At 51.5% G+C, this 16,253-nt stretch overlaps 1 protein-coding gene across 2 annotated transcripts in view; it reads right to left on the reverse strand.

Annotated features, from left to right (window-relative positions):
- Positions 1-16,253, reverse strand: part of NDST1 (N-deacetylase and N-sulfotransferase 1) — a 67,274-nt gene that overhangs the window by 23,412 nt on the left and 27,609 nt on the right. Inside the window, exons 3-5 of one of the 2 annotated variants that reach the window (XM_007448047.1) lie at positions 12,684-13,604; positions 5,840-6,334; positions 2,654-2,741 (exon numbers count right to left, since the gene is read on the reverse strand). In XM_007448047.1, the coding sequence (XP_007448109.1) occupies positions 2,654-2,741; positions 5,840-6,334; positions 12,684-13,196 (1,096 nt within the window). In that variant the 5' untranslated portion in view covers positions 13,197-13,604. Of the gene's footprint in view, positions 1-2,653; positions 2,742-5,839; positions 6,335-12,683; positions 13,611-16,253 lie in introns of those variants that run through there. The other variant, XM_007448048.1, reaches the window with a different exon arrangement.

The following is a 16,253-nucleotide window of genomic DNA, read 5'->3' on the forward strand; positions in this document are numbered from 1 at the left end:
GGGCACAGGTTCGATCCCTGGTCAGGGAACTAAGATCCCGCATGCCGCATGGCGTGGCGAAAAAGAAAGAGATATTAAGGAAACAATCCCATTTACCATTGCATCAGAAAGAATAAAATACCTAGGAATAAAAGTACCTAAGGAGGCAAAAGACCTGTACTCTGAAAACTATAAGATGCTGATGAAAGAAATTGAAAATGACACAAACAGATGGAAAGATATACCATGTTCTTGGATTGGAAGAATCAATATTGTCAAAATGACTATACTACCCAAGGCAATCTACAGATTCAATGCAATCCCTATCAAACTACCAATGGCATTTTTCACAGAACTAGAACAAAAATTTTTTTAATTTCTATGGAAAAACAGAAGACCCTAAATAGCCAAAGCAATCCTCAGAAAGAAAAACGGAGCTGGAGGCATCAAGCTCCCTGACTTCAGGCTATACTACAAAGCTACAGTAATCAAAACAGTATGCTACTGGTGCAAAAACAGAAATATAGATCAATGGAACAGGACAGAAAGCCCAGAAGTAAACCCATGCACCTATGGTCAATTAATCTATAACAAAAGAGACAAGAATATACAATGGAGAAAAGACAGTCTCTTCAATAAGTGGTGCTGGGAAAACTGGACAGCTACATGTTAAAGAATGAAATTAGAACATTCCTTAACACCATACACAAAAATAAACTCAAAATGGATCAAATAATGTAAGGCCAGACACTATAGAACTCTTAGAGGAAAACATAGGCAGAACACTCTTTGACATAAATCACAGCACTATCTTTTCTGATCCACCTCCTAGAGTAATGAAAATAAAAACAAAAATAAACAAATGTGACCTAATTAAACTTAAAAGCTCTGCACAGCAAAAGAAACCATAAACAAAATGAAAAGACAACCCACAGAATGGGAGAAAATATTTGCAAAGGAAGTGACTGACAAGGGATGAATCTCCAAAATACACAAAACAGCTCAGGCAGCTCTATGTCAAAAAAGCAAACCACTCAATCAAAAAATGGGCAGAAGATTTAAATAGACATTTTTCCAAAGAAGATATACAGAAGTCCAAAAAGCACTTGAAAAGATGCTCAACATCACTAATTAGTAGAGAAATGCAAATCAAAACTACAATGAGGTATCACCTCACACTGGTCAGAATGGCCATCATCAAAAAGTCTACAAACAGGGACTTCCCTGGGGGTCCAGTGGTTAAGACTCTGTGCTTCCCATGCAGGGGATGTGGATTCAATCTCTGATGAGGGAACTAAGATCCCACATGCCATGCAGTGCAACCAAAAAAAAGTCTACAAATAATAAATGCTGGAGAGGGTGCAGAGAAAAGGGAACCCTCCTATACTGTTGGTGGGAATGTAAATTAGTACAACCACTATGGAAAACAGTACGGAGGTTCCTTAAAAAACTAAAAATAGAACTACTATATGATCCAGCAATCCCAGTCCTGGGCATATATCCAGAGAAAACCGTAATTTGAAAAGATACACACACCCCAATGTTCACTGCAGCACTATTTACAACAGCCAAGACACGGAAGCCACCTAAATGTCCATCAACAGACAAATGGATAAAAAAGATGTGGTACATATATACAGTGGAATATTACACAGCCATAACAAAGAATGAAATAATGCCATTTGCAGCAACATGGATGGACCTAGAGATTATCATACTAACTAAGCCAGACAGAGAAAGGCAAATATCATATCACTCATATGTGGAAGCTAACTTTTTAAAAAATGATACAAATAAACTTATTTACAAAACAGAAACAGACAGATATCAAAAATGGTTACCTAACTTATGGTGACCTAAGGGGAAACATGGTGGGGAAGGATAAATCAGGAGCTTGGGATTAACATACACTACCATGTATAAAATAGATAACCAACAAGGACCTACTGAATAGCACAGGGAACTCTACTCAATAGTCTGTGATGAGGGAATTCCCTGGTGGTGCAGTGTTTAGGACTCCACACTTTCACTGCTGAGGGCCTGGGTTCAATCCCTGGTCAGGGCACTAAGATCCCACAAGCCAGGCAGCACAGCCAAAAAAAATAAAATAAAATAAATCCTGTGATAACCTATGTGAGGAAAGAATCTAAAAAAGAATAAATATATGTATAACTGAATGACTCTGCTGTACACCTGAAACTAACACAACATTGTAAATTAACTATACTCAAGAAAGAAAAACTCGTGACAGTGCTCATCTCTGGGGTGGGTACAGTTCTAGGGCACTTTCATTTTCTCTGCTACATATTTCTGTAAGATTCTTAAAATTCAACCAATTCCTTTCTAAGGCTGAAGGAGTACAAAGAATACTAAAAGGTGGTGGTGAGAGGGAGGCAAGAGGGAGGAGATGCCCCCACCCCCTGAACAGCAGAGCCTGAGGCCCGGCGACAGAGGAGTGGAGGCCATCACGTGGCACTGCTGTCTCCAAATGCCCTCTACCTGGGGCTGCGACTGCTCTGTGGGCCGTCTGGCTCTGGGAGAGGCCACAGAGGTCAAACGTGGCCCTAAGTGGGCCCATCCGCCCACCTGCTGACCCCATGGCATAGCACTCCGAGGGTCTGGATGTTGAGGGCCCCTGGAAGTTGCTAGTGGGGGCAGAGCCAGGCCCACTTACCTGTGTGGAAGAATTTCCCTGAGTAGCCCAGGTTGAAAGTGAAGTTTGGGATGTGTGTCCGTAGTTCGTTCTGCGTATCAAATAGGGCCTAGGATAGGCAGAGTGGGGAGAAAGGGGTGAGGGGAAGCCAGAAGTTCCCCGCTCCTCCCATAAGGGTCCTGCTCCTGCAGGACCAACTACAAAGCTGGCAGGGCCCATAGAAAAATGAAAATAGGGACCCTTGCTCAAAGACTGTTGAAAATGTCAAGAAGGAAATAGCAGAGCATTATCTTGAATGGGCCCCTTCCAAGCATGGGGCCCTGTGTGACTATACAGGTGCCATACCCACGAAGCCAGCCCTGTGCTGCCACCTCCACCAGGCCTCTGGCAAGACAAGACATAGACTCTAGCCTGGTTCTGCCATGCCCTTGAGAAAGCTATGCAAATTCTCCAGGCCCCAGTTTCCCCAGGTGTGAAATAGGGATAATAATAGCTCCCTCATGGGGCTCTTGGGAGGATTAAATGAGATACTGCATGTAAAACAGCCTGGCATTTTGGTAAGTGATGAAAAATAGTTCCATTATCATGTCTGTGGTCACTGCCACTGTGAGCCTCATGTCTTCATCTGTCAAATGTGGGAGATTTCACCTCGTTGGTGACTGCAAGGCTGATGTCAAAGGACCACGACTTTTCCAGAGACGTACTGTGTGCCCAGCAATGCAGTGTTTCCACGCACAGTGCACCCAGTGCTTTGCAAGTCAATGAAGGGATGCTGACACTTGTGAAACAAACATACAGTTGTCCTCTGGAGTCAGGACTCAAAAAAATCCCTACCAGGTATGATGCACAAGGCTGCTAGGAAACCTGTAAGAAGAGCCCGCTATCAGAACACTTTGCAAACAAAAAGTCCTGGCCCTCCTTGGGGCCACCACCGGCATCTTAACAAGGCCATGCACTACCTGGTGGACGTCCATGCTCTAGCTGTGTGGCCTTGGGCCAGTTACTTCACCTCTCTGAGTCTTAGTGTCCACCTCTGTAAAATGGGATTTAAAACAATATCCACCTCACAGAGCTGCTGTGAGGATCAGATGATGCAATGCACAGAAAGGGCTGAGCACAGAGCCTGGCACTTGCCAAGCCTTGAATAAGCACTGCTGTTGGTATCATTTAAGTTGCACTGTACAGCCCGTACTGTACAAGTTAATGAGGCAACATTCATGTCTCTGCAAGAAAAGCTCAGTTGTAGCCAGTCCTTGGGATTAAAGCAAAAAAAAAAAAAAAAAAAAAAAACCTCCCTTTCTGACTCAAAAGGATGATTAAAGCAAATGGGACCTGGCTGGCATAGAGCTCTACAGCCTGCACTGAGCTAAGTACACTGAAGAGGGCATCTCTTTGGGTATTCTTCTACAGAAAAGGCTCCAAACTGCTAGCATTCCTATCATTCCAACAATGGGGAAAGTAAGAACCAAGAAGGGCAAAGCCCAGGGTTCACAGGAGACACAGTGAGGCTGGCAGCCTGATTTCCTCATGGGGTCGACCCTGGACCAGTCTCAAGGACTCATCCTGGACAGGAAGCAAAGACCTAGGTTACAGCAGGAGAGAGCAAGGTTGGGCCACCTGAAGAACGTCCTAAGGAGAAAACGGAGTAATCTACTTTGCTAGAGGTGGGTCGGGGCATTGCATGAAGCCTCAGAGCTGGAAGGCTCAACAGGAGTCGTCTCAAAACTTTCTTTCAATAGGGGAGCCCCTGAGGAAGTGAAATCTCAGGAGCAAACCCAATGGGTAAAGCAGATCAAAGCAACACTGCTCTGTCCCAGAGGTAGAGCCGGGAGGGCTCAGAGCCTGGCATCTGCACATGCCCCCTCACCCCAGCCATCCAGGTCCTTCCCATCCACCCCATCTTGTCATTTCACTGCTGAAGCTCAGACAGCGGAAGGGACTTGCCCAAGTCACCCAGTCAGTTAAGGGGCAGATTGGGACTGGAACCCAGGTCTTGACTCCCCAGACAGTGCCTGCTCCTCAGCAGCATCTGCTCTGCTCTCCCCTGGAGGTGTACGGAGGAGCAGAGAGTTCACTCTAGACAAAGGCAGGAGGACGATGGACCCCGCCCCCTGCCCCAGCCCAGGGCCTTCCTTCCAGGACCCACGGCCAATCCCAACACAGCACCCACACGGAGGAAAGCATTCCTCTTAATTAAGTCTCTTTTTCAATCCTCCTCCTATCGTCAAAAAGAAGTCTTGGTTTGGTGCTAATACGTTTCTAACTCTCACTAATCTCGTATAAGAGGGGACAGGTCATCAGTAGGCAGCAGTAATTCGCTAGAATTTAATCCCCTGTTTCCGCTTTCATTGGATCTATTGTTATGGTTGCCCTCTATTTTTGGCAACTGATACTGACTTCCCCATTTACACTAGTGATGTTGCTCCTTTTGCATACAACTCTGAGTAAAGTAGTGAGTAGATGAAAATGGTCTTAATTTGCAGGCTTCTCTTTTATAGTGATACATGTGTAAAGTTTCATGGTTTGCAAAATGCTTGTACATACAGTTAGTTTAGTTTGGTAAACATTTTTTGAATTAAGCACATGCCTTTCACTATCTATACAGACTGCAGTTAAAGTATGCCTTGTATGGGATTCACACTCTAATTCTTGTTTCATGAGTTTTGTAGGAGCTTTGGTACTGACACAAACATTTCTGAGAGTTAAAAATCACGTCTGGGGCTTCCCTGGTGGCGCAGTGGTTGAGAGTCCGCCTGCCGATGCAGGGGACATGGGTTCGTGCCCTGGTCCGGGAAGATCCCACATGCTGCGGAGTGGCTGGGCCCGTGAGCCATGGCTGCTGAGCCTGCGCGTCCGGAGCCTGTGCTCCGCAACGGGAGAGGCCACAGCAGTGAGAGGCCCGCGTACCGCAAAAAAAAAAAATAAAAAAAATCATGTCTGGATTAAGAGGTAGGTACTCTCTGCACAGCTACCATCTCTCCGTAGTTATATTCTTGAGCTCCATATAACCAGATGCAAAATTCCTGTATATTCAATACTTCAAATAATTTTAAATGGCACTTGCTTCTAATAAGACAATAAAACCAAGTGGCCAAGGGAGGGGGACTGACAGCACAGAGGAGGTGCAGACAGCAAAGTCACGATGGGGACAGTAAGGTCTGAAGGTGGCGAGGCCCACCCTACACGGTCTGGCGCCCCCAGCCATACCTTCACGTCCTCCACCTTCATGCGCGTGCCCTCCTTGCCCACAAAGATGTCATCAATGTCCACCAGGATGTAGCGGTCCAGAGGCAGCGAGAGGCGCTTGCCTGTGAGGAAGGCCACGGCGTCGACGAAGACGAGCTTGTGCAGCCAGAAGTTGAGGTTGTTGCCGAACAGCACGCGCTGTATTCCGTCGTGGAGGCCCAGGTCCTGGACCACAGTGGCATGCAGCGCGGCGTGAAGGCCGGCATCCGCACCCAGGTGCGGGATGGACTCGGACGACCGCGTCTTGGCCAGGAGCACAGGCTCGTAGGTGGAGTGGTTCGACTGGAATACGGTCCAGTCCTCACCCGGCAGCACGCCCTTCTCCACCTCGCTGGGCCGCGTCACGTACAGCAGCGGGGACTTGGGGTTGATGCTGCAGTCCTTCAGGCCCAGGTTGGAGTGCAGGAACAGGGGGAAACCTTTGAGCTGCGCGCTCAGCAGGCTGTTCTCATTGGCCTGCAGCCGGGTGGGGTGGGGCAGGAAGAGAGCCGTCAGAACCACAGCCCCAAGGGACCACGGAGTATCAGTCGTGGACTCATAACAACAGTCATGTCAACAGTACTCACTAACATTCACAGAGGGCTCGTCACATTCCTGATCCTGTGCTGACCTAGCGGTGCAAACCCCGCTCTGCCTGTCATTGTAACATACCAGCTAACACACATGCCGTGCTCACCAAAGCCAGGAACCAAGCTCGTGCACTTTACATGAAGGGGTGCCGTAATCCTCACAGTGACCCCACGATGGAGGCATCACTGCCATTCCCATTATACAGACAAGGAGACTAGGCCCAGAAAGGCTAAGTAACTTGTCCAAAATCACACACAGGAAAGTCTAGCAGTGGAGAGTATGGATTCTGCCACCAGACTGCGTGGCCTTGGGCAAGTCAGGTAACCTCCCCACGCCTCAGTTTCCTCTGCTGTAAAACATGGCCAAGAATGGTAAATCCCTCAAGGGGTGATGGAGGAGGCTGAGCGTTGACTCCCGCAAAGTGCTTAGAACACAGCCAGCGGCATCACCCATTGCTCGTTCAGTCCTCACATCAGCCTCAGGAGGAGGGTTCCTCTGTCATCCCCGCTTCACAGACAAGGACACCCAGGCTCTGAGGGCGGTGCTGCCCTGAGTCGCACGGTGGTCAGGACGAGCCACACCTCACAGCCAGATGGCTGACCCCTGAGCCCACACACCTAACCACCAGGCTCCCCTGCCTGGGGTTTCCAATCTGGCTTCTGTCACAATCCTTTCTTCAGGAGAAATCCTGGGCAGATGCCAACAAAGAAGAGATCAAAGACGAGGTATCTTCTGGGAGTGCAGGAGCAGACACTCTGCCCACTGTGCTCCCAACCCCCATGTGCCCCCGGCACTCCCAAGGCTACTCCCCAGAGGAGCCCAGCTCCCTGTGCCTCCTCTCCTCCCAGGACCTGCTGCTGCCAGCTCCCTGGGAACCTGAAGGCAGTACCCACAGCACCCGCTTTTCCTCTTCCCTAGACTCACAGCCCCTGCTCCTTATCCCTCACCCTCCCAGCCACCTGCCTCTGGATACAGTACAATTTGTCCTTGTCCCTGTGCCAACTCCTTTTGGTCTTCTTGGCCTGACAAACTGCTCATCCTTCAAAACCCCACGCATCAGGACTTCCCTGGTGGCAGAGTGGTTCAGAATCCACCTGCCAACGCAGAGGACACAGGTTTGAGCCCTGGTCCGGGAAGATCCCACATGCCGCGGAGCAACTAAGCCTGTGCGCCACAACTACCGAGCCTGCGCTCTAGAGCCCGCATGCCACAACTACTGAAGCTCGAGCACCTAGAGCCTATGCTCTGCAACAAGAGAAGCCATGGCAATGAGAAGCCCGCGCATAGCAATGCAGATCAGCCCCCGCCCAAGCTCACATGCAGGAAGGAAGGAAGGAAGGAAGGAAGGAAGGAAGAAAACATGCATCTACCCTCTTCTCTTCATTGGCCTCCCTGGGGCATTAAAGCCTCAGCTGTAGCACTTCTCACCTTGTCTGCTGCATTATCTGTTCAGAGTCTCCCCCACCAGTCTGCACCCTCTCAAGGGCAAGTACTATGTCACTTCCACCTTGGATCCCTGGTGCCAGCACAGGCTTGACACCCAGTGGGAGCAAACGCGTATCGGATGAGTAACTGGATTTTTAAAAAGAAAGAACAGACAGATCCCAAATACCTGGCACGTGACAGCTTTTCGTTACGGGTTTCATTTGTTTATCTCACAATTGTTCACTATGCCAGGCACTGTGTTAAGTAACAGGGATACAGTGAGAAAAACAGACATGGCTCCTGCCCTTGTGAACTGTAAAGGCGAGCAGAGAAGAGAGAGAGTAATCAAAATAGCAGAAATATACGTAAACTTCAATGTGACACATGCTACACAGAGGAGGTTCATAGTCCTAGAAGAGTAGATGACTGGGCACAGTCAGCTGGCTCAAGAGGGGCTTCCTGGAGAAAGGGACTGAGTAAGCATCAACTAGGGGAGAGGTGGGAGCCAAGTTCAAAGAACAGCAAGTGCAAAGGCCCTGAGGTTGGAGAGAGCTCAGCACAGTCAAGGAATATCAAGAGGCCACCAGAGTGATCAAGAGAGAGGAGAGGAGATGAGGCAGAAGGGTCAGCTGGGACCAGACCTGCAGGACCCTAGAGGCTTGAAGTGGCAGTGGGAGGCCATCAAAGACTCCATCAAAGGGTTTTGAACAGAGGGATGACAGGTTCCAATCTGCATGTTAAAAAGATCCATCTGGCCACTGTGTGAAGAATGAGTGGGGTGGGATGAATCAAGAGTGGACAAAGGGCAGCAAATGAGGTTGGAGAGGCAGGCAGAGTGGTACACAGAGCCACCCTGGAGAGCTCACCACGTGAGCACTGAACAAGGACACTCAGTTTGAGGGCTGAGCCCTGGGCCTCAAGTCGAGCGACATCTGCCCAGGGTGCCTTTTAGTAATAACCTTCATGCAGAAGTGCTTTTTTTCTAATTTCCACGAAGGCTCTGCAGGGCCCCTGCCTCGTAAACTGAGATAAAGGGCTGCATTTGACTCTCCACACACCAGGAGTACCTGCCAACTCCCACCCTGTCCTGAGCCAGCCTCTGGTGTTGACAGCCCCAAACTGAGAGGCCCCTCCCTCAGCCCCCAGCTCCCCAAGACCACTAAGCCAGCACTGGGGACAAAGGCAGTGGGGGCCAGCGACATTTCAGGCCCTGTCCATCACCTGCTGTGGCCTGGGAGGCCACACTGGATCACAGGCACTGAGGGATCCCATTTCAAAGCCCCGATTCTGAGCTGACTGCCAGGCGCTGGCAGCTCAGCCAGCTGCCCAGCTGGGAGGCATCAAGGAAGGGAGAAAGCCAAGTTGCCGATTGTCCACCGCAGTCTGCAGTGAAAGCAACCATCTGGGGAAGGGAATGGAGAGTAAGCCTAAGCATCGCAGAGACTGACCCCCCACTGCGGGCCTCGCCCCATGGGAGGGGAATCCCTCCTGTTGTTCGGCGCTGGGGACCCACGCAGGAGACACCAAATCTTCCAGTGGGGTCATCAGGCAGAGGAAGGAAGAGCCCTGATCAGGGAATGGGAGACCTAGTACAGACTTAGGTAGCAACTGGCTGCATGACCTTGGGAACCTTGGGGTCCCCAAGGTGCTACCTCTCAGGGCCTCACGTCCCACATCCATCGGTCAGTTTGCTCTCACACGCTCACCCGTGGTTGGCTTAGAAAGGCTGAGCGTGGTGGTCGAATCTTGGCTCTGACTTATTAGGTGTGTCGGTCTAGAGAGCCACATAACTTTTTGAGCCTTGATTCCTCACCTGAAAATAAAGTGCCCACTTCACAGGGTAGCTGTGAGAATTACATACGATAAGGTCTGCAAAGCAATGAGCTCAGGGTCTGGCATGTAGCGAGTGTGCAATCAAGCATCAGTGGCCCTGGTCAGGCCTCTAACAGGATGTGCTCAACCCCAGGGCACCTGGAGCTGCAAGGCTGAGCCAGGAAATGGGGCTGCTGATGAAGACCGGCTCCCACCCTCAGGGTCCTCAGGGGCACATGTTGGCCAAGCCACAAGACAGATGAAGAGCTACCACCAGCTGTGTGTGCTGAGGTGAGATGACAAGGCATGCCAGCTGCCATTTGTTGGGTGGCTCTGGGTACCAGGCGCTGGGCTAATGCTTCCCATCCACTGTCCTGTCTTCAACATGGCACAGTGAGATGGTGCTGTGATTGGCCCCCACTTCACAGATGGGTTGAATATCCTGCCCAAGGTCACTCTGCCTATAAGTGACAGAACAAGTTGGACTTTTCAGCCCCTGCTCTCCCACTGACCTGGGAATCCAGTGCCAGCGGGCATTGGAAAGTGAGTGTCTCCAGATCCCTGGAGTCCCAAGCCCGATGCACAGCATTGAAGCAGGCCTTGCAGAAGAGCAGAAGGATGCAGCTTGACCACCAGATGGCTCCCGTTAGAGCAGAAAGTCACAGGCCCCTGATCAAAACCAAGGAGGGGTCTTGTCTTACACAGCAGGGTAGGAAGAGCGAGAAGACCTGCAAATGCCACTGACCCCACAGGGATGCTCTGAGCACCTCCCTGCCCCTCCTTGGGCCTCGTGTTCACCTTCTGTAGAGCAAGGAACTGGGGCCTGATAGGATCCAAGCTATGTTGTACCGACTGTGCCCAATGACCACAGCCTACTGCTTGGTCCCCACAGACTGTGGGAGCTCTGTGCACCAGTTGTGGCCTCTGATGCAAATTCTACTAAATAGAATAAATGTTACTTGAAGTTCCTGGCCTCATCCCACAGTGTAGGAATAAAGCCTCTGGAGCCAGACCACCTGGCCTCAAATCCTAGGTCTGTGCTTATCAGAGGTGTGAGTGTGGGCACACTGCTTCACCCCCCTTTGCCTCAGTTTCCTTCTCTCTTAGATCACATCCACCTGGCTTGGAGGATGGTTTATGAGGGTCAAATGTGTTAATTCACATCAAGCACGTAGGACGTGCGTGGCACTGGGTAAGCACTCGGCAAGTGTCAGCCATTGTGATGTTTTTCAGGCCTGGGGCTCTGAATCAAGCCTAATGAAGTTCATGGCAGGAAAGGGAACAGAGTCCAGGAGCAAAGGGAAACAGACAATGAAGCTGTCTGACGCTATGCCACTGCCCAGCCATAAACCGGGCCAGCGTTTCCCAGACAGTGAGCCATGAAATAAAGGGTTTTGTCATTAAGCCAGCTGGGCAACAAATCTCACCAGGTTGCTCTACTGCAGGACTTCTAAGGGCCTTCAATTTCTTGGCCCACAAAACCTGTTTTAGTGGCAGAGCAACCCGATCCATTAGTGCATGAAAGAACACAGCCGTGAGAAACCCTCAGCTAGACCAGGCTCCTCCCAGCACGGAGCACGGGTCCAGGGCGAGGCTGTGCCGCCAACGCCTGGGGACGAACAAGCAGCCATCGGTGGACACGGCCCACTTCTGACCCATCTCCTGCTCCTCTCCCCACTCACGCCAAGCAAGAGCCGGCCTTGGGACCCGTGTGTTTACTGTCCCCTCCGCCTGGAAGGCCCTTTGCACAGAGAGCCACGGGCTCCTCTCACTCCCTCCCTTCTGGTCACTTTATCAAAGATGACATCACTGGTAATGCGTTCTATCAAAACCAGCACCAACTGCCCATATCCATCACCCAGTGCCCTTCCCCGCTTTCTTTCTTTTTTTTTTTTTTTTTTTTTTTTCACTCACTGGTAATGCGTTCTATCAAAACCAGCACCAACTGCCCATATCCATCACCCAGTGCCCTTCCCCGCTTTCTTTCTTTTTTTTTTTTTTTTGTACTTATCACCACCTGTCACATGGTATGTTTATTTGTTCACTGTCTAGTCACCCACTGCACTGAAATGTCCACAGCACCACAGCCGGGACTTTGCACACTTCGATAACCACTGTGTCCCCAGTGCCTAGCGAAGGACCTGGAACATGGTAAGCACTCACTATTTGCTGAATGATGGAACAAACACCCCCAAGCACCCGACTACAGTCCCAACCACCCAGCTTGCGCGTCAGAGTTCTCTGACTAGAGCCTCTGGATCCCCCATTCAGCTGTTCACAACCTCATCCCCAAGGACAGCTTCTCCACGACACTTTCAGCAAGGACTGTGGTCCTAGCAGTTGCTCTGGGTACCCCACGGAGCCCAGAGCGGCTCACCGGTCCACTGGGGATTTCTTTCTCCTCTTTCTTCCAACGCAAAATGGCTCTGGTTCAAGAGGTACATAAACGCCACACCCCTCCACAGCCAAGACGAAAGGGCACAGGACCCAGAGCCCCCAACTGTCTAAGTCTGGGTTCAGACCCTGGCTCTCCCACTTACTGGCTACATGGCCTCCTGTGACCTAACTCAATCCTCCTGAGCCTTGGTTTGCCCATCTGCAAAACAGGGGCACGCCTCATCCACTGGGGAGACCCGCCATGGAGAGTTCCGAGGGACCCAGCAGAGCGCATGCTCTCCCCCCTTGCACCCATCGCTGGCGCCTCCCTTAGCTACTAGCCTGCTATGTGCCAGGCCCCATGCGTGGAAGGCAATGCCCCTGTCGTGTGCTCCCAATGAAAGCTAATACTTAAAAAGTACCTGCTAGACGCCAGGCACCAGGCACTCCAAGTGCCTTACCTACACTCACCCACTTACCTTTCATGACAACCTAGGAGGAGGCGTTACCATTACACCCATCTTACAGGTGAGGAGAGTCAGACACCCAGTTAGCAAGCGTGGGGATAAGACTCAAACTCAGCTGCAGCTCTCCACAGCTCGGGGACCCGCTCCCCACGTACCTTGAAGAAGCCGACGATGCCCACGCCGTAGGCCACGCAATACTTGTCCAGCAGCTCCCTGTTCCAGGCATCCAGGTTGACGTACTTGAGGATGTTCTCATAGATGATGAGGGCGAAGCGGCCGCGGCCCTTGTCAGTGAGTGTGGGCATGTCACCCTTGCCCGGTGCAATCTCCGTGCGGTACTTGAAGCGGCTGGACTCCAGGATGGCTACCACCTCCTGGCCCAGCTGGGAGTAGAGGCTCTCCACGAACACCAGCACCAACGGGTCCGTGCGGGAAGGGGCAGCCACCTGTATGGGCTTGAGTGGCAGCAGGCGGCTGGGGGCCACGGGCGGCGGGTCCCCACAGTCAGGCTCGGGGGCGTCCACCGAGGGCTCCAGGCCCCGCTTCCAGCCATATAGGTAGTAGGCCGAGACAAAAACGCTGAACAGGCAGAAGGCGAACAGCAGGAAAAGTACAGCCTGCGGGGACATGTGCCGACACAGCCTGCGGAGGCGCGCCAGGGTGGGCATCCTGGCCCCCGAGACCTCGGCCACCGGGGGCCCAGCCGCCCCGGCTGCCCCAAGGCCCCACGCAGGAGAAGACTCCCAAGTTGTCCACCGACCAACAGGTTCACAGAGACTCAGCGAGCAAGGCCCGAAGTGGGCAGTGGCAGTGGCAGTGGCAGTGGCAGTGGCAGCGGAGGATCCGGGCCCCGGCCCTTCCTCCCAGCCAGGGGTGCAGTCCGCGGCTGGTTGCGCTCCTTCCTTCCTCTGCGCCCCTTTATGTCACCATGGCAAACCCCCACGTGGTCCTGTGCACAGCAGAAGTGCCCCAGGGCGTTAGGGCCTCCTGGGGGGGCTGGGCAGTGGGCTGAAGGATGCTGGGCATGTCTGGGGGTGCCGCATGCCGCTCGCTCGGTGGGGCCCCCGGGGCTAAGACTGTGGAGAGAGGAGAGTCACAAGGCGGAGAGTCAGAGTGTGGGCTCCGGGGGTCCGCTGGCTGTGGACCCACAGGTCCTGACCTCGCGGTGGGCCCAGATTCAATGACCGCTACCCAACCTGAGTTCATGATTTGCGGCAAGCTTGTCAATCTCTCTGAGCCTCAGCCTCCGCATTTGTTGACAACAGTACCTGCCTCACAAGAGGCTGGGAGATTACATCCACTAATGTGTATAAATCACACTGGGCAGTACCTAGCATATGATGTCTACAGTGATAGCTGCTATTTATCATAATGATCAGTCCAAGACTAAACCAAGAAAACTCCAGAAGCAGGAAAGACAAAGTGAGACAATAAACATTTGCAAGGCCTAGGAGCTAGAGGCGGAATTCTAAATCATGACCCAACACCACGTTCTCACCATCTTCCCCTCACTTACCCACGTGCTTCCCCACCCATTTCTCTGAATGCACCCAGCAGACCCATCTGACAGACGAAAAGACTAAGGCTCAGGCTAGGATTCAAACTCAGGGCTGTGAGGCATCAGCAGCTTGGCTGTGCTAGGAGCCCCTCTCAAACACCAGTGGTCTCATCTGGAAAGCACCACCCCTGCAGCATCGGGTTGGGGCCACGGGATAAGTGAGTAAACCTGTCAGAGGAGCCCGGCATAAGCAACACTCAAGAAATCGCAGCTGTCGCTATCTGCCCCTAATGCAACAGGCATCTCTCATCCTCAGGGTACGTGTCCACAGTGGCACAGGACAGCAGGCGACTGAACCCCCCAACCTGAGGATCCCAAGTTGCCCAACATCCTCACCCAAACAGCGCTCCCCTATACCATGGTCCTCCAGTCTCCCTTTAACCTGAGTGGAGGCAGCTGCTGAAAGCTGGCAGAAGAGCTCCCCTGGAGATGGGAAATGGGGACAAGGACAGAAGGTGTGAGGGACTGCACTGCTGCCAGGGAGGGAAGTCCTCAGTGGACCTCAGACCCAGAGTCGGGGTTGGGGGGAAGAACTTCAAAATCCCTCCCAGCCCAAGACTATATGGTATGCTTAGCATGGATACAGTATACCAGAGACCCTACAATTGTACTTCTAGGAACTTATCCTACAGGGAATAATTGCAGAAGTGTGTCAAGATTTCCCCACAAGAATACGAATCCCAGTGCTGTTTATAACAGCAAAGGACGTTGTTTATAATAGCAAATGCCCAACCATAGGGGATTGTCTTTAGTAATTATAATGCAAGCATGTGATGGAATCCCAGGCAGCCATTTACAATATGTTGAAGGAGGACATTTACTGACATAGAAATATAATTACCAGGACTTCCCTGGTGGCGCAGTGGTTAAGAATCTGCCTGCCAATGCAGGGGACGTGGGTTCGAGCCCTGGTCCAGGAAGATCCCACATGCTGCGCAGAGCAACTAAGCCCATGAGCCACAGCTACCGAGCCCACGCGCCACAACTACTGAAGCCTGCGTGCCTAGAGCCCACGCTCCGCAACAAGAGAAGCCACTGCAATGAGAAGCCCGTGCACCGCAAAGAAGAGTAGCCCTCGCTCACCGCAAGCAGAGAAAGCCTGCATGGAGCAACGAAGACCCAATGCAGCCAAAAATAAAAAAGAAAAAAAAAAAGAAAAGAAAGAAATATAATTACCAAATATATTGTTAAAGTGGAAGACATTTATAAGACCGTATGCATGGTTATATTTTTGTGAAAAATTTTATGCATAAGCCAGAAACTGGTACTAATCCAAAAAACAAAACAAAAATGGTAACAATTATCTCTGATTTTTATTTGCCTTTGTTTCCTAAATTTTCTACAATAATCATTTATTATTTTTGTGAATATAAGAAAACACGTGTTTTTAAAAAACGTGCTCAGAAGCAAGAGGCAGGGGTGTGAAATGAGGACATGTCTTAGACATCGGGTCTGCTCCCAGTTCTGCCATAATGTGCTGTGTGACCCCGGGCACACCCTGCCCCTTTCTGGGCTTCTTGCCTGTTAGAGAGGGACCTGGGCCAGATGGTGTCTGGGGGCTCTTCCACCTCTGATATTCTACAATTCAGTCTCTACTATGTGCCAGCATCACAGGGAACCTGGGGCAGCCAAGAAAACAAGCACCTACAATGCATGGAGTGTGACAGGGGAAGGGAGGGTATTTGAGAGAACTGAGGGGCACTTAATCTCCCTGCAGGAGGAAGGGGGAGGACCACGGAAGGCTTCTAGGACGAAGTGGTAGCTGAACTGGCCAGAAGACCAAGTAAGGGTTGACCAGGGGTAGTAACAGTGAGGGACACATACACAGCTTGGAGATAAGGCAGTAGGCAGAGCTTTCCAGGGAGTCCCTGCAATTCCACCTGAGAGCAGGGCCAGAAGGGGCAGGCTTCCTGGGTGGAGCCACAAGAGCTGAGGTGGCTGGCCCTGCAATTATTCCCAAAGGGCACCCACGTCCCACTTCCCATTGATAAGGGCAGCCCTCTGCCCTGCAGCCACAGCGAGCCCCACCCCTTGGCCCTGGGCCAGGGCAGGAGCACAGTGGGTGGGGAGGCAGAGCTGCCTCGAAGGTGCCCTGCCTGCTGCCTGGGGGCACCTGCCTACTCGGGCCACCTAGCCCCACATCCCCTGCAGGCCCGGGCACTGCGCG

This window comes from Lipotes vexillifer, unplaced genomic scaffold (assembly GCF_000442215.2).
Source record: "Lipotes vexillifer unplaced genomic scaffold, Lipotes_vexillifer_v1.1 scaffold121, whole genome shotgun sequence".
Taxonomy (NCBI): Eukaryota; Metazoa; Chordata; class Mammalia; order Artiodactyla; family Lipotidae; genus Lipotes; species Lipotes vexillifer.